Source organism: Camelus bactrianus, chromosome 27 (assembly GCF_048773025.1).
Source record: "Camelus bactrianus isolate YW-2024 breed Bactrian camel chromosome 27, ASM4877302v1, whole genome shotgun sequence".
Lineage (NCBI taxonomy): Eukaryota > Metazoa > Chordata > Mammalia > Artiodactyla > Camelidae > Camelus > Camelus bactrianus.
The window spans coordinates 29,452,910-29,480,835 of NC_133565.1; the positions used below are offsets into that span (position 1 = coordinate 29,452,910).

The following is a 27,926-nucleotide window of genomic DNA, read 5'->3' on the forward strand; positions in this document are numbered from 1 at the left end:
GTGTGGTTGAGGAGCTACCAATAGTCCATATTTATCTTGAGAAGAAGCACAGACCTGAAGAATCTTCCTCCCGGTCTCTTCAATAAGTGGTGCTGGGAAAACTGGACATCTACATGTAAAAGAATGAAATTAGAACATTCTCTAACACTATATACAAAAATAAACTCAAAATAGATTAAAGACCTAAATGTAAGACTGGATACTATAAAATTCCTAGAGGAAAACATAGGCAGAACACTCTTTGACATAAATTGCAGCAATATTTTTTTGGATCTGTCTCCTAGAGTAATGGAAATAAGAATAAAAATAAACAAATGGGACCTAATTAAACTTAAAAGCTTTTGCACAGCAAAGGAAACCATAAACAAAACGAAAAGACAACCTACAGAATGGGAGAAAATATTTGCAAACAATGTGACTGACGAGGGACTAATTTTCAAAATATACAAGCAGCTCACACAATTCAATATCAAAAAAAAAAACAAACAACCCAATCAAAAAAAATGAGCAGAAGATCTAAACAGACATTTCTCCAAAGAAGACATACAGATGGCCAACAGGCACATGAAAAGATGCTCAACATCACTAATTATTGAAGAAATGCAAATCAAAACTACAGTGAGGAATCACCTCACAACAGTCAAAATGGCCATCATCAAAAAGTCAAGTCTCGTGAATCGACTCAGGAACCTGAAATAGATAGACAGCAGATATGGACCGTGACTCTCAGAGGTCACCCTGTGGAAATGCTACGGAAATAGCCATCTTCATCAAAGATAGTGGGAGAGAAACGTGTCTGCTAGGATTTCAAATTTAAAAGCAGCCCTTTAGAGAACCATGCTTGCAGAAACAGGAAGTCTGCTACACACTAAAGAAGTCAAAAATTACATAGCACCCCAGGCTCCTGGCAAGGGCATTCTCGTCTGGAGCTATTTAAAGACACCTGAGTCCCTGTTCATCTTGATTATCTTGTTCGTGTTCCTCTTGACAGAAACAAGGCTACTAGGAGCAGATCTTCAACATTATTAAGCAAAAAAACAAACAAAAAAACAAAAGCCAAGATTTGGTCAAGAGTAGTTGGATATGGCCCAATATCCCAAGTTACTTTGCAAAAACATCTCTGTGATATGTTTTTAACAGCTCATTTGTTGTATGTCTTATTTGACCCTTCAAAATTCAGTGCTCTGTGCTGCAAAATAAGGTTTATTTTTCACAAGGAATTTTACAAAATTCATGTCAGATCCTTGGAAGCAACCACAGAGAGCAACCACTTTCCTATCTTAGAGGCAAAGATTCTGGGTCTCAGTTGTGTCTGGAAGCCTGAGTCTGTGAGACAAATTAGAGATCCATTCTGTTTGTCTGTTTGCTTTTTTTCCTTAGGACTGTTTTGGGGAAAAAGAGTAAAACTGTTTTGTCAATAAACCAAAGAAAAATTATGACTCAGACCACTGAAAAGGAAAGGTTCCAGGTGACAGGGGAGCAGTAAGAGAGCGTTGGCTTCCGCCTGCAGGTAGGTTTTGTCTGAACGTTACAGACAAGGGGCTGCCATAATAAAACCACGTGGGACACTGCCAATGACACCACCCAGGCTGGCCCGTGAGGGTGCCCCGGAAGAAGTGGCCCGGCCGTCCTGACTGGAGAAGCAGAGGAGTCCTCAGCTCAGACCTGACTCAACCGCTCTACCGTCCTGCCGGAGTGGGAAAGCTTCTGAACATCTCCTCAACAAAAATGGGAGCAAAATGACATAAAGTAAAACTTCACGGGAGTGGAGTGCAAACCAAATGAAGCAACCAAAACCCAGACACAAAAGCATCCGACCAACCAGGGAAAATCACCCGCTGTACGCCTGTCCCATCCCCTTCTTCCCTTTACTGACAGTGCTGAGAACATCTGAGATACGTCCCCTCCTCTCCCAGTCACAGCCCGTGTGCCTCAGGTGAGTGGGACCACGTGAGGGCTCTTGGGGTGGGCACACGCCCAGATCTGGTCAGCCAGAGCACTGCGCCCCCTGGCCACAGACCCCGGCTCAGCGATACCGTCTGACTTCTGCTGGAGTTCAGATGTCACTGAACCACCGCTCGGGGAGAGCCTGCCTGAGATTAAAACCAGCGCCAGTGGGAAGGGCTAAGGGAGCAAAGGAGAGAGATACGGTACTGCAGGTGCAATGCCAGCGCCTCCACATCACCACCTGACGCCAGACGCCCACCTGGCTCTCCTAGTTCTACGAACAGTTCCTGTGTGCTTGGTTTAAGCTAGTTGGAACTGGGCTGTCTGTCTCTTGAGAGTGAAAGAATCCTGACAAATACATTGTTATTTTATTTTCTTGGCATCTCCCCCTCCTCCTCCCTCCTCCTCCTCCTTCTCCCCCACTCTCTCACACACACAATAAATATTTGTTATTTGTATATATGATAAATTATTTGACAAGCACAATGCTTCACTGACAACACTACAAATTCTATATTTGCAGAAAAATCTCACTCATTAATATGGATAGAAAAGCTCTAAATGAAATCTTAGCAAATCAAATCCAGCATACCTTACCATAGTAATATTAAAAGAACCATGAAATGTTATCATGTACCTTTTATTTCAGGAAGATGCAGATAACTCAGCATTAGGAAATCTATTAATAGCTTAAATAAGAAAAAAAAAAAAGAACACTGTGCTTATCTCAATAGACACTAAGACATGTGACATAACTGATTATGTGACTCCTGACTTTGACAAGTATGTGTTCCTAGGAACTGCTGGGTGCTTCAGACTCACTGCTCAGTGCTGCCATCACTCAGACCATTTGAGAATAATTTCTCAGCTCCATGTGGAAATGGTCCTCAGATCCAGGATGATTCCAACGATGGGGAACAGCTACCATCTACTGGGCACAGACACCATCCTCCATAGGGCTAAACACATTACATTCACTGCCTCATCACCACAGCTCAGCTCAACTGCTCCAGAAGGTAGGTATTGTTATTATCCCATTTTATAGATGAGAAAACCAAAGTAGGAGGCTAAGTAATCTGCCTAAAGTCACACAGCTAAGTAAGGGATAGAGCTAGAATACATGCAAACCAATGTACATTAATGTTTTTTAATCACATGATGCAAAATACAGCCTGTAAGTCAGGAACACATTTCTCTTTTAAAAATTTTCATTCTGTTATAAATTATAAGACCAAAAAAGCTAGAAAATATACTTAGCACAAACTAGACAACTATAGTTACTCTTCTGTTGAATATGAATCCAGACCCATTTCCGTATGTATATAAATACAAATAAATACAGATTATTTAATATAAATAAAATCGTATTATCTATATAATTTACTTTTTTAACCAATAAATCATAATGCTTTTTCCTGTCTATAAAAATAGAAGTATATCATCATTGTAATGCCTAAATACATACAAATAATTTAAACATTATTTGTCATTGTTGGACATTTAAATTGCTTCCACTTTTATAAACAACACTGCAAAAATCATTTCAACATGATATATTTTCTCACTCTGATTATTTTCTTAAAATCGACAAGCATACTTGAATCAAAGAGTTTACACATTGCTACCACTAGAAATAAACAAACTTCCTAGCCAACCCAAGATTTTACAGTGCTTTTTTTTTTTTAATTGAAGTATAGTCTGTTGCCAAACTGACAGGCGAAAGTACACCTTGCTTTGACTTTTATTTCATTAGTTATCAATGAATCTAAACATGATTTGTGATTATTTTTTATTTTCTAAATTGTCTAGTTCCTTATTTCAAAAATGGCCCTTGAGGTTTTAGTTTTCCTTTTATTGTTTACAAATACACACTGTAGACTCACATACACTCTCATATATACACACACGTGTACATATATACACACATTTGATATTAACTCCTCATCACACACTTTAACAATATTTTCTCCATTGTGATTTAACTTGGCCTAAGCAGGTTTTTAAATTTTAATTTATCGAAAATGTTAAGACATATAAAAAGGAATGAAATTTATACAAATTCCCACCTTAACAAATAAAACATTCTCTGTTATAGCTGTAAACTTCCCGAGCGGAAGTCTCCCACTTTCCCATATTACATTTTAAATATGTCTCTTGCAAACCACATACGGCTATATATAGTTTAAAATCTGGTTTGACAATCTTTGTTTCCTAATCCAGAAAATCAGTCCATTTATTGGGACTATTCATATGTGCAGATTTACTTCTACCACTTTTTTTTTTTTTTTGCTTCTTATTTGTCCCACCTTTTTCTGTTTCTTTCCCCCTCCTGTGTTACTGTTTTATTGGAGAGGGGATTATATTCACCGTTCTGTTCTTTGTTGCTCCACTAGTTTGGAAATTTACACTCTATATGATTTAATTACTACTCTAGAAATACGACTGTGCATACTTAGCAGAGTTCAGTCATCCTGACCGGCACAGTTTTACCTCTGGTCACCCCATAAAGCCATGTTATCATTTGTTATAGTCAAAGCATATTTACGTTTATTCTGTGTTCATCACTTTCTTTGCTCAGCACCCCCTGCTCCTGAGGACGTCCGTTTGGAGCCCCTGGAAGACGACTGCCTTCCAGGAGGAGAGCTGTGAGAAGCTTCTTTGAGGAAGTCTCTAACTCTCTTGATTTGTGTATTTTGAAGTATTTTTATCTTCCTCTTATTCGCAAAAGAATTTTGTAAAGTTTATAATTCTAGGTTTACAATTATTTTCAACTAGCATGTTGAAAATCTTCTGTTGTCTTCTGGTTTGAATTATTGCTGTTGAGAAGCCACCCATCAATCTACAGCTGACCCTTAACACGGGTTGGAACTGCACAGGTCCACTGATACCAAAGATCGTTTTCGATAGTAAATACTATAGAACTACGCGGTCCATGGTTGGTTGAACTCACGGATGCGAAGGAACCCAGGATGTAGAGGAACCCGGGATGCAGAGGGTCGACTATAGGTCATAGACCAGTTAATACCCTGCTGTTCAAGGGTCACCCGTCACTGCCTTTCCTGTGGCGGTGATCTGCCCGTTCTTTGTCACCGCTTGCAGGATTTTCTGTGTCCTTGGTGCTGTTTTCACTACATTTTGTTTAGATTTGGATTTCCTATTACTTATCTTGCCTGGGACTTGTAGCTTCTGAATCTCAGGCTCAATGTCTTTCACTAGCTCTGGAAAATTACCAGCCTCTTCTCTTCGAATACTGCCTCACCCCTGCTCTCCCTACAGAATCTGACTGATATTCTAATTTATTCACATAAGAAGTAGGAAGCCCTGCCTCTTTGTCTCATAGGCACTATTTCATATGCTCTATGCTGAATTCTGTCATTTCTTTCATTCTGCTTTCTAATCCATTAATTCCCTACTCATCTGTATTTAGTAGCTATTTAACTCATCCATCAGTTTCCTAATTTTATTTTTCAATGCTACAATTTCCTGACAGCCCACCTGGACTAACAACAGCTAGCCAACAGACTGCCTTCAATCAGATCGTGAAGGTCTGGGAAACGAGTATCTCACTAGGAATCACAATTGACCAAAGACCAGAAGCCTGTTTTCAATTTTCCTGAGCTGTGTAGGGTCTGAGGTGTCATAAACGACCAAAGGAAGCATCTTCCTCAGGAGAAGTGAGATTGGATCTTTCAATAGCCAAGCTGGAAGGGATGAGACAGGTTTAATTTAATGGCTAAAAATAAAGCAATAAGATAGGGTTTACACTCAAGTTATCACAAGAAATTCCTATCAGTTATACAATGTTGTTTGATGCATCAAGGCTCAAAACCAATAAATTAAAAAGTAATAATTTCTTTGTATCATTTGATGTTTTGACAATAACTTCCACTTCACTGATTTTAAAATTGTGACCACAGCTTTCTTTTTGTCTGCAGTGGCCTGACAGACCATGGCCAAACCTTTTATCTTCAAACCTTTTTATCATTTTTTTTTCACGTTGTAAACAGTAGTACATAATGGTATAGTTTGGCTTCTGCTGTTTTACCCAATTGGAAAATCTTTTCCTTTTAAAAGAGAAAGTGAATCTAGATGCTTCTTTTAAAAGCCACCATTTTCCAGTTAAAGACAGCACAGTGACACGTGCGTCATCCTCTGCTCCCTTCCGACACCCCATTAATGACAGTGAGGAATTTCTAACCCCTAAGGCCAGAAGGCTGGCATTCCCCCCGAGGGATGTCCCCCAAGAAATATTTTCTAAAGAAATATAAACATCCCAAAAGCAATCAAGGAGCTGGGGAAGGAGAGAAGAGACAGAGGATCAACCCCGGAGGTCTGTGTCCAACTAACAGAATTTCCAGAAAGAGAGGGCAGAGAGAAAGAATTTATTTTTTTTAATTATTCAGCCCTAAAGTCAGACCGTCCCTAGACTGAACGCGCCCACCGAACACCCAGCGCAGTGAGTGAAACAAACCCCCACACCAGGGCCCAGCTCCTCATCACACAGATCGGAAAGCAAGGCCCAGAGAGAAAAAGCAGGGGTGCCCGAGAGCAGACACCCAGGCCAGCGCCAGGCACTCTTTCCACTCTCTCCCGCGGCCCGGAATGTTAACACCCCTCGTTCACCTCTCCCCGGGACAGGTCACTCATTCACCCACCTCCTTCTCTCCCAAACCACCCAGGGAGAGTCACTGTGACAGTGGACAGAGGGTGAATGTAGGACCAGAGGGGTGCCCAGACTCAGCTCTGCCACTTACCAGCTGTTGGCCATCTAAGCCTCACTCTCCTCATCTGTGCAATGGGACTGTTAAGCCCAACCATCAGGAAGAGCCAGTAAGTTCATGGACCCAGAAGCCCTGAAACAGGTGAGCTAGTTGGCAGTGGGCACAATACTGGCTTAGCTGCTTCTGTGGACCTGAAGGGTGGTCGGTCCAGAGACCAGCAGCGTCAGTATCATCTGGGAACTTGTCAGAAATGCAGATGTCACCCCTCCCCCCAAATCCTGACCTAGTGACAGAGCCTGTGGGAAGGGGCAGCACTGTGCTCACAAGCTGCCCTCTTGATTCTGAGGCAGGTCGGTTCAGGGACTGAGCGACCTGTGTGACTGCGCCACCTAGTGGTAGACAGGCCTAACAGACCCCAAGCTGGGGAAATGGTTTGTCCCCAGGTCCAGAACATTCAGCCTGGGTAGCCTAGGGAAGGAGCTGCCCTCGAGGAGACTGTAGACGCTTGAAGGCACAGATTGTGCTGTTCTTTCTAACCACTGCATTCCCAGCACTTGAGCATCGTGATTAATAAAGGGCAGGCAATTAATGAGTATTTGTAGAAGGAAGATGAATGAACAAACGTGAACAAAAAAGACACACGTTCTAACTCCTAGTCTGTCCACAAGTGTTGTACAAAACTGAACTGTGTCGGGATGCGGCCTGAGGTCCAGCGAGGCCAGTTAAAGAGGCAGAAGGAGACAAGGGTGCCAAGTCACCACCTGCAGAGGCACCTTGCAGGCGTCCAGGCACAGGGTCCGAGATCAGCAGCCTTAGGCAATCAAGAGGGGACCCGCTTGGGCGGCCAGGCCCACCCCAGTTTGTCCGGAGCATGGGAGGAGCTAGGAGGGAGGCTGTCCTAGGGCAATGCGACCCTTTCCCCACCCTCAACCATGCCAGTGAGGACAGGGAGGAGAGGAAGGGGAGACAGGGCGTTCGGCTGACTTAGGTGCAGGACCAGGGCAGAAAGTTTAGCAGATGCAGAGGCGGTGAGAAGGACAGTCACAACGTGACAGGGGGGAAAAGCCTGGCGTCCAGCAGGGCAGGGGAGGGGGCTGTCCCAAGGCCGTGAGGAGTGGAGGCAGGGCCAGGGCCTTCCCAGACAGAGCCTCGGAGGAGGAATGTGGGAGCAGGACAGAATACGATCCCCACGTGCACAGAAGGGCCCCAGCAGCCCCAGGGTGCCTGCTTCACAAGAGCCCCCCCTTCCATAAGCACATGTGGTTATTTGCTCCCCACATTTTCCTTGCCCAACTGGAAAGACGTCCTTCACTTCTGAACCCTGTGCTGCGCTCCACGCCTTGTGAAAAACAATCAGAGCGAGAAGAGGCACCGCTTACCCAGTGTTTCCCACCTGCCGGGTACCATCCCGAGCGTTGTTAAATGTAGCCACTTATTCCTCACCACAACTAAATGAGGCTCCCCACTGTACACATAAGAAAGCAGTGAGTAACCAGAGAGCCCACGAGCCACGGTCACTGGGTCCACGGTGGCCTGCCTCAACCCCAGGGCCGCATCCTGCTCACCTCGGAATCCTGAGCACACAGAACAGGTCCTACTGCAAGTCAGGGCCCTATAAAGGAGTCACTGCATTTTAGAGGTGAAAACTGAAGCCCTCGTCTGCACTGTCTCCTAGTAGACAGTGTTTACATCATCACCCAGCACACAGCAGGAGTCTGGGTTTTCAGATACCTGCCTAGCAAGGTGAACCACCGTTAACTACTGGGGCAGACCGAACATTTCCACCCTGTCTGGTTCCTTTGGGTCTTTCATGAAAGAGGTGGGTGGTAGCGGGGAGGGAGAGAAGGACGAAGGGAGAGCGGGAAGAGGTGAGGGAGGACAAATGGAAGAAAGGTGGAGAAGGTGGAGGCGGAGGAGGAAGAGACAGAGGGAGAAAGGAACAAGGGAGGAGGGGGAAGAGAGAAGGAGGAGAGAGGGGAGGAAAGGGCAAGAGGGGTGGGAGGGGGACCCTCAGGCTTTGGAAAAAACTCAGCAAGTCTCTGCAAGGAAATTATGCACCCCAAAAATCTGATTTTTAAGTCACTAGGTTTTTCTTTATGAAGTCACAATAAAATGCAAACTTGTTTTTGAGTGGAATGTAGAAGAAATAGCAAATTAACTTCCTAAAATAAATGCACATACACATCTAGACCCAGATATGCACCAGCAACAAAGAACAGGGCAGGTCACACACTAATTACCATCTGAACGAAGACCCGATTGTTAATCGCAGCGCGTTTCAGGCATTCCACATGAGCAACTTACCTGAAAAGCTTTCCAATTTGTATGTCAGGAAAGTTGGTAATTAAACACTTCAGCTCCCTATTGACTTTATTAGAGATATGACAATCTTTATGTAGTTAGATTATAATTATTTTGTCAAATGAAGTTGATATTTAGTTAGGAAAGTATTATGCTTACAGTCTTAAAAAAAAAAAACCCTGGGACCCGCTTCTGACAAGGAGCATCTGAAGCCGCCTATATATGGTGTACAGAACCCACAGAAGAGCTTTGCCAAGCACGTAGGGAATGGCATCTGGAACCACTAATCACCTTTCCTTAGCCTTGTCTGCACAGGACCTTGGCTTCATCAACTACAAGACTCGCTTTTATGTAATGCCTACTAAACGCAGCCTTATGATAGAACAACACTTGTGTGGTGTTTCTGATAAAAAAAATTTTAAAGCACAACCCCAGTATAATTGTGAGGCAACATCAAACAAAACCAAGCTGAGGTATATTTTACAAAGTAACTGGCCTGTACTCAGCAAAAATACCAAGGCCATGAAAGGGGAAGAAAAAAGAAAAGAAAAAGACGGAGCAATTATTCCAGAATTAAAAGAGACTAAAGAGACATCATAACTTGTAAGCCTGGGTTAAACCTCGGGCCAGAGGGAAAAATGGTTCTGGCTATGAAGAATAACTGGTAAAATGTAAGATCTGCGGCTTGGATAACACTGCTAATTAATCATATGAATATATGATTTCAGTCATAAACTGTAGTTCTGCAGGAGGATGTCCTTATCTTAGGAAACACACACTGAAGGATTTAGAATTAAAAGGGCATCATGTCTACTATGCATCCTCAAATTGCTCAGGAAAATAGAGAGAAAAAAAAACGAAGAAATGGATAAAGCAAATGTGCTCCGTGTTAACACTTGGGGAATCTGGGTGACAGGAATACCGGAATTCTTTGAACTATTCTTGCAACTTTTCTGTAAGCCTGAAGTTACTTCAGCAAAAAAAAAAAGTTACTAAAAACAAAAAATGGAACCTTGTGGTGGTCGTGCTTCTTTCCACTGGTTTGCAATTTGGGGGACTTGGAGACCAATTCATTCAATAAATATGTATTAAGCACCAAGCACCGGGCCTCATTCAGGGCTCTGGGGAAACTGCAGTGAAAAAAAGACGTCCCAAATCCAAGGGGAAGGAGGCAACTCGAGGTTCCTGGCATATTCCCATCCCGCTTGGACGCTCTGAACTTATGATGCCTTGAACTCAACATGTCCAAGACCAAACTCCTCATCTCTCTGCCACCTCTACCAAAGCACCCCGAAATACCCCGAAATACCCGAACCTCATCAACGTTCTCTGTCTTGGGAAACGGCACCCTCCCATCCCCAGGACTGAATCAGGAACCCTGCCATCCCGCCCTCTCAACTATATCCCATCTATCAGTGTAGCACCTGGCTCCTTTGGTTTTACCTCCTGAGTACCCTGGGGAGTCACCTGCTTCTCCCCATGTCAACTGCCACCTGGAGCAGGCCGCCACCGTCCCCTCCCTGGACTGCGGAGCTGGCTGCCTGACTCAACAGCCCATGGAGAGTTCTTTTCAACAGCCACCTCCGGCACATCACGGCCGGCTCCCAACACTTCAATGGCTTCCTGTTGCATGTGGACACAAAGACGCCTTTCTTTCCTAACACTCACTTTAACGACACCCTCGCGCACGTGACTGTTTAATAAACGGCCGACTCTCCCCACAGTGAACTCCGGGAGGGGAGGGACCACGCCTGGCTTTGCACACCACTGTGAGCACACAGTTGGCATTCAATTCATATTTGTTTAATTAGGTGGATAAGCAATTAAAATAATTAATGTCGGGCTTGGGCCAGTGAATGGAGCGTGGGGCCATTAGCTGCCACAGGGGACCTCGGGGAGGGGGCATGTGGGAGGCGCTGGCTTTGCAGAATCGGGGTGGGGTGGGGGACACGTGGATGGAGACGCCCGGCAGGCAGCGGAAACAGAGACCTGTGGTTCGTGAGACTGACTTCAGGAAAAGGCACTTGCTCTGGTCCTAAAATGAGCTGTGCACCCCGAGCTATTCCTGTAGCATATGGTCTTTGCCCTTCAGCAAGACCTGGAGGGGGTCCACATTCTCCTCTGCCTTCTAGCACGATGCCAGTCATTTGCACAAAACTGTCCCAACGCTGCCTGTTGCAGAGACTGGCTGAGCCACGTGTAGCCAACCTGTTTCACTCAGCACCTTTCGATCCCCCCAGCTCTGGGCACACCACCCTTTGTGTAGGGGGCTGGGAAGTGCCCAGGGAAGGCTGGCTGAACCAAATTAGAAGTTTTCTGGTGTGAAATGCTTTCACAGAGAGCACAGCTGTGATCCTCGATCACACCCATTCATTTCATTCTTTGGGGGACTTGGAATCCATCAAGCATATCAAATTATGGCAAATGATTCCAGACTCTGCCTCATTTCAAACTGCTGATGTGATAGGAACATCAATGCTGTTCTAAAAATAATAATAAAAAATGTGTGCACTTCTGTTATTTCACATTTAAATTAACTTCCATTACGGATATCATAATTATCTGAGAAGTATCATCTTGTTTTTAAAGCCACCGTGTTTTCTTATACTAACGTGGTGGTCGCAGGGGCCAGCCCCCTCCTTTCTGCCAGCCATGCACCCCATGGAACTCCCTGGTTCCTTTCCCAGTTGCCACTGCCCAGATGCCTACAAACCGTCCTGTCCCTGTAGACCGGGGTTTCTCAACCTGGCACCAGTAACATTTGGGGCTGGAACAGTCTTTGTGGTGGGGGCTGCCCTGTGCAGTGTACGATGTTTACCAGCATCCCTGGCCTCTACTCCCAAGATGTTACCTCTCTCCCTCCCTCCCTCCCACTCACCCCCGGTGTCGTGACCACCAGGAATATCCCCTAGTGGGATATCCCCATGTGGTCACATCTCTGGCCCCCGGTGACAGGGTTCTCAGATGCTCCGCCACTCAGCTCAGTCAGAGTCTCTCCAAGGCAAGAAAGAGGATACCGTTTGCTAATAGCTATGAGTAAAAACATGAGGGCATAAATGAACGTGAGGCTTCCTGGTGCCTCAAGCCTGGAACCCAGCTCATCTATGAATGTCTATAAAGAGCAACCATGTAGCCTTCCTGGCCTCCCTGCAGTCATTCATCCATTTCAGTGGCTTTTTTCTTAACTGCTGTTAGGACAATTTGGCAGGCCAGGCAAAAACAGGCAGGAAGTTGCCTTTCTCAGCAGGCAGAGAGCCTCTGACGGCCAAGAGTGGGTCACCGCAGGGTCTCAAGGAGTGTCTGGTGTACGGAAGACTGAACTCTGCTCTTTAGGTCCCTCACTTGGCTACCAGCAAGGCCTTCCACTGATCTGGCTCCGAGAGAGCCCTGGATCTACCCATTGAGCCTGGTTTTGGCTTGGGCCAGCTCCCGGGAGCTCTCCACCCTGGACACAGCACCCCGGCATCCTCCCAGGCTGCTGACATCCAGGCCTTTTCTTTGCCACCTGAGCCTGGGTACAGAGGTGCCCAGTGCCACCTGCAGCTGCTCTCCATTAAAGCTGGGGCAGGAAAGCAGGGGTCACCAAATCAAAAGCAAATACACTTACCCTCGGTTATTAGAACCTCCTGAATCCGCATTTGAAGCAGGAATAACGACCAAGACTTGTCTACTGCGACAGAATGCAGGCATGAAGGACAACTTCCCTCGCCCTGTGCTCTGAGCCTGGGTTCCAGGCTGGTATGTAGTAGTATGTAGAGATGTGTAGTTCAATCCAAGGAGGATGTATGGACAGCAGACAGTGATCAGAGGTTTCCAGGACAGTTAATGGCACGTGTGTTTGGGAAGGCCACGTGGAAAGAAGGGAACTGGTGAGGGCCGGGCGGAGGGAGAGCAACGGGTCAGGGAGGGAGCCTGGCAGGGACTGTGGGGCCAGAGCCTGGCCCAGGGCAGGGAGCAGAGCATCTAAGCTCGCGTTCCACTGGGGACCCCAGGTGAGTCTCTGAACCTCTCTGAGCCTCTGGTTTAACCTCTGGAAAGCAATGTGAAATAAAAACATATCAACCCACTTGACTATTCAATTCCACTTCTAGGAAGTTACCTTAAGGGGAAAAAAATCAAGTAATTATCTATTTACATACAGGAATGTATACTGAAATGTTGTGTATAATTCTGACAAATGGGAAAGTACACTCTTAAATATAAGAGACTAAGCCAATAAATTATGACCCAGCCATAAAACAGAACACATCAGTATCCGTGGCAGAATACACTGTTACTACTGATGAAGAGGGAAAAATGTAACAGAAGAGCATGTTCAGAACAAGGCTATTCTGTACAGACACACAATCTTTAGAAAAAAGTCTGTAACAACATATGCAAAAAAATGTTAACGGTGGGCAGTAGGACCATCTTAGCGCTTTTGTGTATTTTCCAAACCTTTTTATAATCCACATGTATTTTTCTCATTATATTCAGGGGGAAAAGTGGTCATGGGGCAGGAAGAAGCCGACCCTCAGCAGGTGCGAGGAGGAGACCCCCAACCCCTGCTTAGATGCTCTCACAACACAACCGGACCAGTAAAAGATGCCTGTGTTTCTGTACAAGGTACAAAAGCAAGAACTATCTACTCATGAGCATCTCCGCTTTTTTGAGGATTTGCCTGAAAAACAGTCTAATTGTTACGTCTCTGAGCCACAGAGGCCCTGCTCACCTGCAGGGGCCCTGCCTCCAACCCCAGAGCGCACAGCACTCCTGTGCCTCCTGAGACCCGCACCAGCCCCTCCGGCAGGGTGGCCCCGGGGCACCTCATCTGTAGCTGCTGGTGATCACACCCCCCACGACAGTTCCCCCAGTTCCTCCGCACAAAGCAGACAGCCGAAAAAGGAGGACTGCGGGACTTCACAGGGAACCCGGTGGGGAAGGGGCCGTCCGCTACCACCCTCTGCTCTCCAGGCTGTTTACCAGTCTGCCCTGCACTCCTTCTGGGGAGAATGATAGTATCTGCGCGTTTCCAAGGCTCCATATTCTATAGAGCCTAGAGGCACTGGTCTGGGGAAGGACTACTCTGGCAGGATTTCCAGATCGAAACCAGTTCCCACAAACAAAAATCAGAATCTAAATTAGACAGCCCTGGTCTATTTTGTTTAAATACAGTCCACACGCTTTCTTTTCTTTGAGGTAGGCATTTCAAGGCAGCCACATACAAGACTATAATACAACTTCCTGGCGTCCAGACATTCATTCATGAGCAAACCTTCCTGGATGCCGACTGTACCGGGGGCGATACTGCAGATGCGGGGCCCCCTCAGTGATGGATGCCTTCTCTGCCCTCAAGGGGCTTCCAGACCCGCAGGAGACACAGGCACAGGTCAAAGGACCACGTGATCTACCATTTCATTCTGCGTGAGGGGAATCCTCCAGATGGTGGTACACCCTACAGGGTCCGGCAGTGCCTTAAAGGCACACTTCATCTGGATAAACAGATCAGGAGAGCTTTCCCCGATGGAGGAAGAATTCAAGCTGAGACCAGAAGTAAACAAAAGGAGTTGGATGGGAAATGGTTAGTGTGGGGAGGGGGTGGAAGGGAGGAGGAAGGGACAGGTGAGCAGTTAATCATCCCAAGAAAAGGAACACAGCACAAGCAAAAGCCCTCAGGCAGGAAAGGGCTTGACGAGAAGGGGAAACGATTTTCATTCACTGAACAAAAAGTTGTGTGTGGTGAACTGGTCCACCAGCCTGACCTGTGCGATGCCAGCTCCTCCCAGCTTCCGTCTGAAAGCCTCACCAGCCCCCATGCGGTGCACTCCACTCCTGGGCAGCTCTACTGGGCATTCCTTTCTTAGGTACAGCCCAGCACAACTGTGACACTATGAGTGGGGTAATGGTTCTGGAAAAGATACAGAAATGATTTCCCTGTGCATCTTAGTGAATCTCTGCACAGGCGACAATAAAGCAGGAAATGGAGGCGCCACTGGGGAACTAAGATGGTTGAGTCCAAGCGTTCGTCTCTCCGTGGTCTCATTTTCCCCAAGGAAAGCACTCACGGAAACTGGGGAAAGGCTGGCTAACATCCCTCTTCGTTTATTTCTCCAGCTCAGCTCCCACAGGACCCTGTGGCCCACTGCCTCCCTGATGGCTCCCCCTCCGTGTCTCCTGGGCACCTCAACTCAACTGTCTTAACGCTGGAGCCTCGAGCATGCCCCACCGGCCACGTGTGCCTCACTCTCTTCCCATCACCTCCAACCCCCCAGGCATCAGAACAAAAAGCTGGGGCTCATCCCTGACTCCTCCTTCTCCGTCACAGCACCATGTAGTTTATGGTTCTACCCCCAAAAGAGCTACTGCATGCGGCCAAGCAGGAGGTGCCCTGCCAGGTGCAAGGATGGCTGAGGATGCAACTGGTGCCCCTGCTCACCCACTGCTCTCCAGACACCCTGGCCTCTTCTGGGTCTTTGAACCAGCCCGGCTCTTCCCGACCTCAGGGCCTTTGCAGAGGCTCTTCCCTGTGTCTGGAATGCACTTCCTTGCGTTTCTCTTCATTCCTCAGACCTGGACTGAAAGAGGCCTTCACTTCTGCACAGCATTGACACATTTCATAACTAACATATTTGTGTGGTTCTCCGGGACTACCTGCCCAACTCGGCCGTAAGCGGCACGATGGTGGGGGCCATACTTCCCCTGCTCAGCACCGTATCCCCAGAAGCTAGCACAGAGCAGCTGCTTAAAAAATACTGACTGAGGAATAAGTAAACCTCTTTTTCGGGTATCAGTCCTATCTTTTCACAGAAACTAAAAGGCTCTGGGTTCATCACTAGGCTCCCTGGCACATGCAATACCCTGCAAACTTGACATAGTTTTTTTAATTAAAAAAAAAAAGACCATGTTTTACATATAAGTAACTGGTCAGGCAGCAAAATTTACTTTTTCTTAGTGCACAGTAGTTTACTGATTCTAAATACACTTTAAAAAAAAATCACTGAAATGAAAATATATGTTTAAATTGATAGTAAGAGTTGAATTGGCAGCAGTTTTTTCTTGAAATCACATAGAATAATGATGTCTCTCACAATCAACAGGTTTCTGGATACCATGAAATGCAGCATGTAAAGACACTGGATGTGTGCTCAGCCAGTTTAGGGGTGCCGCTGCTATCTGAGGCAGCGCTCTGGACAGCTTGCAAGCACAGAAGCATCTCTCCAAAGCTCTAACTCTACCCCACGATTCTTGGGTGCCCATCTGGGTCCCCAAGAGCACTGAGAAGACCATCACTTGATGGCTCTCCCTACTTTCACAAATCTCCCCACACCCCCCACCCCAGCTCTAAGTGACCCTTCCTAAATTCTCTACAGGCCAAAATCTCTCTTTTCGAGAGGTCCTTTTCAGAAGCTACCTCCCTGTGAGGCCTCCTCTGGGTTCCCATCATGATACATACACACCCACTCAACGTTCATTTTGTTCCATCTTTTGTTGTAAACTTGGTCCACCCATGTCTTCCCCGTCAGACTCAGAGCTCCCTGAGGTCAAGGGACGTATCTTCACACTGCCCTGTGCCCTGCACAGTGTTTAGTACATCAAAGGTGTTCAATGTGTTTGTTGAACTCATCCAAATATCCCTCCATCGAAGGCAATTTTCCCCGAGAATCTTCCTGTACTATACAGAAAATCCCAAATTAAAATGCCAAAGACTGGAAACCTGGAGGGGAAAAAAAATCTAATAATTGCTTTCAGGAAAAAAAAAAAAAAGTAGAAATTCTAAATCTCTTAAACATGCCTCTGAATTTTTGAAAAATATGCAAACCTTGTTAATACTCTGCAAATCCTCATTCTTGAGGATGTCCAGATAATTCGTAATTCCTAATGATCTCTGGTCTGAATTTGTACCTGATTCCCTCATGCTTAAGTTACAAAAGATTAAGGTGGAAACAATGGAATTAGAAAAATTCTATACCGTGTCACTTCAGGTGCAGGCACCCCTTCATGCGTGAAACTAATTCAGACCTTCGCTAATTCATACAAACCAGAAATGCTTCAATATCACCCAAAAGGAAGTGAATTAAATAATACATACACACGGAACAGAAGAGTCTAGGGCTTCTAACAGAAATCACTCCTGGCCAGAAAGAACAGAGAAAACCAGCCACTGTAGCAATCAAGGGAGGGACTGCAAATGACCAAGGAGCAGGGAAGTGTGAGAGCCCCCAGGAGCTGGGAACCAGACCGTGGACTACCGTGGTGGATCCCAAGAGGAGAATGTCTAGGAGCCAAGCCCTTCCTTCTCCAAAAACCACTCTGCCCCCAGGGTACCTGGTAGAATCCTTAAACCCAAACAGGGGACCTAGAAGGGGCAGGTTAGAGGTCTGAACTTGGCTCAGATCACCTGAACACATGAGAATGTGGAGATTCCAACTTCACCTGTCATCACCTAGACCCCAGAGTGCACCTGCCACGCATCACAGACAAGTGCCATCGCCAATGGGTCTGCTGGTGTGCAGTGGTCAGCTGGGAAAACAGGAACAGGTGGGTCGGGGTGGGGAAGTGACAGCCTGTCACCATGGTATCCTGGACACAGACTAGCAGCAGAAATAAATCTTGGTGCCTTCCCATCCATTGGCCTGTGTTTACCAAGTTCTTACTTGCAAAGCAACAACATCTGGGGAGTGGAGTGAGGTAGGAGGAGGAGGCACTTAAAGAAGCATCATGTGACTCCTGCCTGTGAGAGCAGGACTCTGGGTACCAAGGTCAGGTGCCTTGCCTCTCTTGGTTGTGAAATGCCAGTCCAATCTGAAATCTCTCTGGGCTCAAACCTCCAGCCGCATCGCTTGAAACTATACCATTTCTCCAAAGAAGTCAGAGATTCACAGGGTACAAAAACAACATGCCCCACAGATCTGAATGTTACTGCAGAGGACCGCTCAAAGACAAGACGGTGGATAAGAGAAACGGCAACCACCTCAAGGAATTTTCACTTGAGAAGTTCTCACCGTGCTCAAGATATCTCTGCCAACAGAAAAAAGACACAGACATCACTGTCTACCAAGCAGGCCAGGTGTTTACAAATAACAAAAACAATCCCCTGCACTTGCACAACTCAAGTGTCCTGCGATGCAAGGCACAGGCATTTGTGTGCTCAGCACCGCCAAGCATGACAGCTGCCCAGTATTTATTCCATGCAGCTCACAGAACAATGTAATGGACAAAACGCCCTACACAGGGATGTAATGGTGTGTGTGTGAGTGTGTATATATGTATATACACATATACATAATACAACACCTCCGATTTTATTCCTACTTCCAATATAAACTATACTGGACTAAAATATCTTCATTTAACTTCCTTTGCTTTTCCTAATGTCATAACATTTAAATCAATCAATTTGCTATTAATTTTTAAGCAGCTGAACAGGTGGATCCTACGGACTTCAGTCTCAAGCAAACTGGCACAGCTGTTTTCAAACCAGCCGTGTTCCCACTCAGTGTTCTGGACAGGAAACTCATCTGTTCTTCCAAGACTCCCTACTGCTCCTGACGGAATCTCCTTCCTTGGAACTACTCAGGCTTCTCCCGTGTGTGTCTCCATGGACTCTTCCTTCACCCTCACCCCAAACAAGCAGTGCAAGTCTGGCTCCTCCACCTGCCCAGCGGTGCTGGCCTTCCTCTCTCTGATCCAAGCCAGTGCCGCCAAGGCTCACCTTCCAAGCACCTGCATCTTTTCAACCAGGCCTCCCTGCCTCTAGTCTTGCTCCTTCCTTTCTATGCGACCTTAACATAGCTGACAAGTTAATCTTTCAGAAGATGCGTGCTCATGTGACTTCCCTGTTCAATACCACTGAGGACCCAGTGTGGAGGGAGAGAGTCCCTACTCAGCCTGCCCTTCACAGCCACCGCCAAACTACTCTGTGAAATCCCACTGCTCCCTCTTATATCCCCAGTGCCCCAACCACTCACTGGCAACTATGCATGCTCAGAGGAAGTCCACCATCACTTATGCTGTCCCTTCCACCTGCAAGTCCCTTCAGCGCCTGACTCTATAGTCAAACCTTTCAGTTCTTCAAAGTCCAGGTCTAAAATGCCCAATCTCCAAACGTCTTCCCTAACCACTTTAGATAGAAGGGATCTTTCATTCCTAATTCTGATGACCCTTTTTTTTTTTCTTCTCTAGGTATGGTGGGTGTTCACACCCCCATCCCTACCCCACCACCTCCCTCTACCGGGAATTCTCTGAGGGCTGGTCTCTGACTCTCCCTGCATCCACCACAGGGTCCCAGCACCATGCCATGGCCATAGCAGTCACTGCCCAACACCCAAAACTTTGTAGCAGTCAGCCTAGGTGTCCCCCTGGCCATTCTCAGACCTCCCTCAGGCTGCTCTACTCATCAGATAGGGTATATTTCCCCACGAAAATAGAATTTCCCTACTACAATCCCCAAACAGGTCAATACTTGATTATGACTTCTTTTCCATTTTTTTCAGAAAGAGCACAGTTGTCACAGATCGCACCCTGAGAACAGGTCAGCCCTAGAAGGCACAGGATGTGACTTGCGCTGGGCGGGGCTGCTCCACACTGTATTTCTACAGCCTGGGTTTTTTGTGTCCGTTAAAGATAAGATACACGGTAGCTAGTCGCAAACGGCGCAAAGGACCAGCAGTTGCTGGGGGGCGGCGTGGGGGGAGCTGCGGGGCGGGGAGGGGAGATCCGGGGAGTTCCACCCTGTTGAATCCTGGCTCCAAACTTTTCCCTCCGTCAGCGCGGTACCCTCCTACCCACCCCGACCCGCTGACGCCGCGATGCCACAAGGCCGGGACCTGAAGAAAAAAATGCGTTGGATGAGGTAGGCAAAAGTGGTTATTTTAGGAACTTGAGGGGATCCTGCGCCAGCCCTCTGGTTCCTAAGGATGAGGGGCCAGCGACCACCGCCCGGGGGTCAGGGCTGCCCCATCCTGGGGACCGGAATGGGCAGGGATCGGGATGGAGATGCCGCTGCCAGTGCTGGTGCTGATGCTGCCGCTGCCGCGCGGAGTGACAGCCGCTCCCCCACCCCACCCGGGGGATTGAGCGCCCGGCTCCGCGCTCCCGGGGGCGCTCGGCGCGCCCAGCCCCTCCGGCCCGCCCCGGCCCCGGGCAGGGCCTGCGGGCTGCGCCAGGCGGCGGGGCCCGCGGCCGCTACTCACCCGGAGGGTTGACCGCCGCCGGGGTTGCCATCTTGCTCGCCAGGCTGGGCGCGCGCCGGGCGGGGGCGGGGAGGCGCGGCGCGGAGCCGGGCGCCCCCCGGGGCAGGCGCGGCCGGCGCAGGCCCAGGCACCGCCGCCGCCGCCGCCGCCGCCGCCACACAAAGGACGGCGCGGGCGGGCGCTGCCTCGGAGCTCTCCCGCCGCCGCGGCCGCCCGCCGCCCCCCGCCTTTATCGCCTCCGCCCCCTCCTCGGCCTCCTCCTCCGGCTCCAGCCTTTGTCACGCGGCGGGGGGCGTCGGGCCGCGGCTCCCCGGGCCAGGCCGCAGCACCGCGAGACTTGGGGCCGCGGGCGGCGGCGGCGGGACCCCCCCCCCCCGGAGCCGGGGGCCTCCTCCGCGGGCCTCGCAGGTGCTCGGCCTGCCCAGGCTGGGGCTTGAGGCACCCCCCTCCCCACTCGCTGGGTCCGGGTTTACTCCCACCCCAGGGGTCCGGGATGCGTGACAGAGGGGCGCTGGCCCCCGGCCACAGGGCCAGGGCTGAGGGGGTGGGGGAGCAGCCCATTAAGATTCAGAGGGAAGCGGGTCCTCGGAGACGGCGGGAAACAAAGGCGCCCCAGTGCTGCCCACTTAGCATGCCAGGGCCGCACCGCTCGGCTCCCGGGGCCAGAGATGTGGCCCCCGTGCCCACGAACTCCAAGGCCACTGCTTCAGAGTGCACCCAGTAAACACCCAGGCAGAGGCAGCCGGCCTGGGAAATTGTGAATGACTCGGTTTTGAAACAGGCTCTCAGCTCTCCTTGCCTTCTTGCAGGGTGACTGTCGAAGGTAACTACTTGAAGTTGTTACAAGAGTCTTATTTATACAACCAAATGAGAACTTAAAAGCTCCTTTAACTGGCTTTTGTCTGCATATCCTGGTGAAGTTAGGCTGTAGAGAGCTTCGAGGGACTGTTGTTCTGCCAGACACTAGGATGCCTCTGAGAGATGGTGGCTCTTAGGAAGAAGACAGCCCCATAGTGCGTGCCCAGTGAAGGTCTATGGAAGAATAAACACGTCCCAGGTGAGAGCCACAAAAGGCAAGAAGTCTCCTAAATGTAGACATGTTTGCGAAAACATGGGACTGTCTTAAATCCTGACAAAGAAGCACGTGTGTGTGTGTGTGTGTGTGTGTGTATGTGTGTGTGTGTTGGGGGGGAGGGTGGTGTACAGAAAAAATGCTTGGGATATATTTTCAAATAAGCATTGTCTTTCCAGGAGTATTTGTCACTATTGATCTGACTAATAGGTGCTTAATGATATTCATTTGTTTATCGATTCAAAGAAGTTGAATGTGTGCTTTGTGCCGGCACGAAGCTAGGTGTTGGAGGGACCATGGAAAGAGAGCCACAGGGGCTCTGCCCACCCGGACTTCTAGTCTGGGCTGGCGAAGTGAGTAGCAAACTAAGGTATTGCACTCAGGAAGCACGCTGCCTGGGGGCATTGTGGTCACTGGTGAATGAAAGAGGGCAGAGAGAGGGGGGAGGGATCAGGGAAAATGTAAACTAGGCTTTGAAGAAATGAGCAGGACGTGGAGAGGTGGAAAAGAAAGACACCTCAAGTGAAGACTGAGGCACGTGTGCACCCGGCATCGAGACAAGCCAGGACCAGCCAGATGATGGTAAGTACAAAGAGAGCAGCTCAGGCATCATCTGGGACCAGCGCATCCTTGTCTCAAAGTGCTGCCCCTGATTTCCCTGGCATCGGTCCAGTGAGAGCTCAGCCTCTCTTCCACATACCCCCAAAGGCAGCACACTCACATGCCCACGTGCACGTAATAAATACCCAGTGTACTTGACGGAAGATCTGTTAGGGTAAATGAAAGAGGAGGCTGACCTCACTCATTCCACCTCAAGCAAGGTCAAATCCATCTTAGACGTACCTGCGACCCGGAACAATCCCCTTTTGGGCCCTGCTCCCCACTGACAGTTCTGTCTCTGACTGCTCACACAGCACCCACCTCGCTGCATCCCCACTCCCACCAAGCTCTTTCCATTCTCCAACTTTCCACCCCGCTTAGAAGTAAGCAAGTTCCTCTCCTTGGCGTTCACATGTCTGCCACCACATGTGGCTCATTTTGGTATTGTCTCCAAACAAATACATTTCTAATATTCTCCCTAAAAAATGAAATTATAGGGAAGGTGACCATTATATACACATATATTTAACTGTGCTCTTGCCTTCTGCCATTTTTATAAAATGTTACTCTGCAAATATCTTTAGTCCTTCTTGCATTTGTCCATGGAAATAAGAGGTGGAATGTGAACAGCTCCAAGACGTTGAGATACTTGCCATAGTCTGCTTGGAGTCTGTCGTGCTGTTGTTTTCAGTCAGTAATAAATATACCTGAGTTTTAACAGAGAAGGAGACATTTCATCTTCTCCTTTAATCACTGCACCTTACAGGTAGAAAAGACCTTTGACATCACCCAATTCAGCCCCCAGAGTTTGCAGATAAGGAAACTGAAGCTCGGGGTAGGGAAGTGACTTTTCCAAGGTCTCACGCCTCTATAGCCAGACAAGATCTGGAAGTGGGTCACCTAGAATGCTGGGATTTGGTGGCCAGGATGGAACTGGAGTTGGGGTGGGGGGTGTTGTGAAGGGATAAGGGACTGGGTCACCCTCTCTCATCTCTTGGTGTTAAATAGTAACTACCCAGAAACATCGATTGTGGATGAGAGCCGTCCACTCTTAAGTAAACAGTCTGAGACGGAGCGGTTAGTCATTGCTGAGTACTGAGTGGCGTTTGCACAGTACAGTGGTCCCGTGCTAATTATGAGAGTCAGTAGACTGTGACCAGTTAACAGGCTCAGGAATTCCACTCAACCTTTAAACAACCTAGAACTCTTTTAAATTCCAAAGGAGGCTATTGCATTTGGAGCTGAAATTTGCATTTTCAAGAAGAAGTTAACACAGACCCTCTGGGCTAGGAGCATGTGATTCTGGGTAAGGTCCTCCCAGAAACGACTCGGGTTGCCAGCCACACAGTGGTAACGCTTGGTGAGGGAAAGCAGTCACCTCGACTCTGCTGCATATCCCTTTGATACGAGAGACAGGACTTCCACTGTATAATGTATGATGACCCCGGGAATTTTACCTTCTTTTGACTTTAAGATAGCAAAGGGCCGGGAGTGGCACCGTGGCCTTCCTGGGAAGTAGGGGGCGTGGTGGGGCAAATAATGGACCGTCTGTAGTATCTGTAACCATGGGGCTTTTTCTCTGTCATATACTTTATGTCTCCTCTCAACACTTCCTCACTCCTCCTTGCTTTCCATCCTCTTTCTCTTCACTGGAGAGAAGGGCTTGTAGGCCTCTGTTACTCCCTACTTCCTTATCTTTAACTCTGCAGAACGCAGCCTGCCGCAGGCGCTCTGTCCAGGCTGTCCCCTCGTCACCCTTAGCCAGTAGGTCTTCCCTTCACTCTCAGAGTCACGGACTTAGATCACAGGCAGACGAGATCTGTTTTATACAAAAAGGCGGAAGCACTGGCCTTTGAGGCAGAAAGCACAGCTCAGGTCTTGGCTCTGTCCCTGACTTACTCTGTTACCCTGGGAACTTTGTTCACCTCTTAAGTCTCACTTCCCCATCTGTAAAATGGGGATGATGTTAACTGCTGTGCTCAATTACAGTAAAGCTTCAGATGCAGTTGAATGTGGTAACATAATCTGCACGCATTAGAGATTTTAAAATGCTATTCTGATGACATGACAAAACGAAGAAGCAAAGTGTGGCAAGTCCCTCCCCACAGAAGGGGTAGGAAGGGGGAAGATCATTATGCCTTACCTTCACGGAGACCGGGCAAAGAAAGAGGAGGGGAGGGAACCCATGTGTTCTGCCATCTTCTGGCCCAAGCCCTAGGGAAGGCATATCAGACAAGCTGACGGGAAAGCCAAAAGCAGAGAGGTTTCCCCCATTTGGGAGCCTGGGAGAAGGTACCACATAGGGTGGTTCTGCAGGGATTGAGGGATGCGGCCACGGAGCTGGCCTGACATGGCGCACGTGTGGCCTCTATGTGGTGGGCTGGGGACCCTTACACTTCCTTGGTGGGGGTGGGGTGGGCAGGGACACAAAGGTATTGAGAGAGTCTAGATTAACGGATCCTGGTTGAAGGCTCCGAGGCCACAGGGAGTGGGACTGGACGAACGAAAGTTCAAGGCCACAGACTTCAGCCCCAGTCAAGCCCTCCTAAAGAGACCTTAAAGTTCACCAGCCAAATGACCACCCCAGGCACTCAGCGTGGAGGTGAGCAAGAGTCCAGGGCTCTCTTCTCCCCAACCAGCCCCCTCCCCGACCACCTAGACACCACCTTGAAGAGGGGGTGGGAGGATGAAGGAGTCAGAATGACTGTGCATTCGTCTGGGAGAGACTGAGCTTTCCAAGAGAGATGATGGATGTAAACCAGAGATACCATGAACTGTCAAGGTTAAGGTCCATTGGGCTCAAAGGAACATGGCGTGAGTACATTTCTGCCCCTGCTACATGGTACAAAGGACAACCTTAAGTCAGAATATAACACAAACCTATCTACAGTGAAAAATGCACCATCCATGAACTTGGAGGAATCAAAGTTCAAGAAGAAATTGACAAAAATCACAATGGCAGTATAGACTTTAAGCTTTTTCCAGGTTTTGATAGCTCAAATAAACAACAACAAATGATAAATGTTAGATATGTTGACTTGAGGTTTGTTGTTTACTCTTGGCCAGTGTGGGGCCATAAGACTGCTGCATTTGCCTGAGCGCAGCTGCCCCTCTTGGTATGGGCCCAAACCACCAGGGCCGAGGGGAAAGCACGTGGCTATGACTGAGTGGGTCTGGAGACAATGATTGGACCATAATGGGACAGGCTTAACCTTCCTCCCTAGAGATGTCTATCTCTCGGGAGTTGCTCTGGTGCTAAAAGAACCCAGTGTCCTAAGGCCTGAGCTTCTTTGGATCCTGGGGCAGCATGTTTGCCTTTGCCCTTTTGCTGAGTTCCCTGGCTTCCTCAGTTGCTGGCGGCATCAGACTGGCTGCTCTCAGACCATGACATCCAAAGCCAGCCAGCTCCTGTTCAAGTCAGCAACTCTACTTAACTTGCTGTGTATGTTAAACTCTCTGCGCCTCCGTTTCCTCGTCGATGAAATAGGCATATGATAGCACTTACCCCAGAGGAATTTTGTGAGAATTAAATGACTTAATATTTGTAAAAAGCTTAGAGCATCACCTGGCATGTGGTTGGTGTCATGTATTTGTTGCTATTATTGCTGTTGCTGGAGAGGTAAGGCTTAATAGCCAAGGATGAGATGGGACAAGTTGGAAAAGGGAAAAAGGAATTCAAAACCACAGCAACTCCCCAACTCAAATTGGCTCAAAGGAACGAGCTTTCTGGTGAGAGGATAAAGATGCCCAGGTAATCCAAAGAAAGAGTGAGCAGACCACAGAAGGCAGGGACGCAGGGAGACCTCAGGAGAGCTGGAACCGAGCACCTGAACGTTGCCAGGACTGTGAATATTTTTCTCTTCTCTTTCTCTTTGTGGGCCACTCTTTCTCACTACACACCGCCTTCTTCCACCTGACAGGTAGAGATGAAACGGTCTTTGGCTCCTACGAACAGAGAGGGACTGGGGCTGGCCCTGGCATGGATGCCGACCTCTAGTCCAACCGTGTCCAGGAGGCAGGTGATGAGACTGTTGCATCTTGGCATAGGAGAGCCCATCGTGTGAGAAGAACGCAGCTCCGGATGAAACCCTGTTGGCTGGGACCACAAAGAAGCAGCGCTGAAAAACACAAGGATGCTATTCCAAGACAAGGACAAGAAGGCCAGGAGGACATTTCCACCGACGGCCGCCGCAGAGGGGGAAAAACTAAAGCAGGAGGAAAAATTAACAAGGAGAGATGCAGAGAATGATCCAGTCAGCACAGAAAAGCAGCGCTTATCCATTAGTCCCACGGCTGAGCCCTTGGAAAGAGCCTTTGTGTATCTCATCCACCTACCTATCCTTTTTGACCTCTGACACTCACTCTCCATCACCCACCAACAGCGATGCTCCAGTAAACTCCAGCTCCTGGTCGTTTCCTACACACACCGTGAGGTTTCCTCTGCCCAAAATGTGCATCCCCCAATGAACTCATTCATCAGCCACCATTTCTTGATTGTCTCCTTCCTTCCAGACCGTGACTGCATGACTCCTTCCATGTAGGGGTCCCATACCCCTCCTTTTCCTTTATTTTAGCACAGATCTCACTGTACTGGGATTGATTTTTACATGTTTTTTTTCTCTTCTTTCATTAAGCTGTGAGCTACTGCCTTCGTATTTTTCCTTCTTTGAGACCTAGCTCATATCCTGACCCACACGGAGATGCCTCATGTTCATGGAGTGAGTGGTTGAGTGTCTTATCAGACATGAGTGGTCATGTAACCCACCATGCCGCCCCTCCAGGGCCTCCTTGATAAGATACACAGAACTAAACGTTTCTTCTCTCTGCAACATCTCATCCATTTCCAGTGAGATGGAACCCCCGCATCTTTTTTAACTCCTCTTGGCCGGGTTTTTATTTTTAACTCCCTTCTATAATGCTGATTCATAGTAAAAGCTACATCAGTTACTCTTGGAAATAAGTGTGAGAAAAGAGACTCTACTCAGTGTTCAGCGGCCTACAGTGTAGATCTTTATTTTCTCCAACTGCACGAGAACAATTTCAGTAACTCCCTTTCCAGTAGTAATTACGACGACTCCTCTCATGTGAGTTCAGCCCTTTGTGACTTTCACGTCACTTGAGCACCACTGTTTCACAGGCTTGGGTATTTCTGATTTGGCCTTACTAGTGAAGAAATACCATGTGTGTGAAATTATTCAGATTCTAATAGATAACCACTTTCTTGTTTGGATTAATTTATTTCGGAAACCACCTCACAAATGACAACAATTTTTTTTCCCAGCATAACAAGATTGTCTGGAAGTTTTAGCAGGTAATACTAACCATGTACATTTGGTCTTTACCCATGTTATATATTTAAGGAGGTCATTTTTGCTTAAAAATGCCAAGTGAATTAGTAGGGTTAATGATTAATCTCTCTTTCCAAGTGATGTTTGGCATTCTGTTAGCGTCCACACTGGTTACTCCGATACAACACGTCTAGACCGAGTTCATTATCCAACCAACTGGTCTGCAACTGTTCAATCATTAACATGCAAATTACCACAAATAAAGGACAGGTGACAATGACTTCCCTTCCTGTAGGTTATACTCTTAGAGGGAACTTGAGCATGTTTCTGTTTAAGAACATTTATTTTGAGAGCACTCAGTCTCACTCACTGAGGGGTTAGACTTTGGTCTTTTGAAAAGCTTCCTGTTTTAAACACAGTCATTGACTTTTAGAGGTGAACTTTAAAAACCATCTAGTATGTAATTCAGAGGTAAACCTTAGAAACATGCCAGTTGTCCCTGGTTTTTGTATCTATTAGGGAATTACAGGTTAGAGATGGCATTGATGGGTACCATTTTAGCATCCTGGGCAAGGTGGGTGTGTTACGAGTTAGAAGGCAGGATCCTGGGCTGAGAATGGGACACCCAGCCCAGGGCTCATGGGTGGGAAGAAAACATAAAAAGAATAAAGCAGACATTGACTTAGAAGATCTTTCTTGGTTCAAAAGCAAAAAGAACAAGACTAGAAAATCTAAGCAAGACCTGATAAATACATATTCAAATAAAAAGAAATAGACTAGTTACGACTAACGATTAAAAAATCAAAAAACAAGCATATCCAAGAAC

At 47.7% G+C, this 27,926-nt stretch overlaps 1 protein-coding gene and 1 long non-coding RNA gene across 6 annotated transcripts in view; one reads left to right on the forward strand and one right to left on the reverse strand.

Annotated features, from left to right (window-relative positions):
* Positions 1 to 20,674, reverse strand: part of ARNT2 (aryl hydrocarbon receptor nuclear translocator 2) — a 163,966-nt gene extending 143,292 nt beyond the window's left edge. For 2 of the 5 annotated variants that reach the window (XM_074354187.1, XM_074354191.1), the window contains exon 1: positions 20,141 to 20,674. In XM_074354187.1, the coding sequence (XP_074210288.1) occupies positions 20,141 to 20,171 (31 nt within the window). In that variant the 5' untranslated portion in view covers positions 20,172 to 20,674. The remainder of the gene's footprint in view (positions 1 to 20,140) is intronic. The other 3 variants (XM_074354186.1, XM_074354189.1, XM_074354188.1) reach the window with 2 other exon arrangements.
* LOC105069126 (uncharacterized) lies at positions 18,560 to 27,380 on the forward strand. Its single transcript, XR_006724945.2, has 3 exons — positions 18,560 to 19,800; positions 20,950 to 21,197; positions 25,733 to 27,380. It is a non-coding gene; the product is annotated as an uncharacterized LOC105069126 (long non-coding RNA).
* Positions 27,381 to 27,926: the final 546 nt, after the last annotated feature.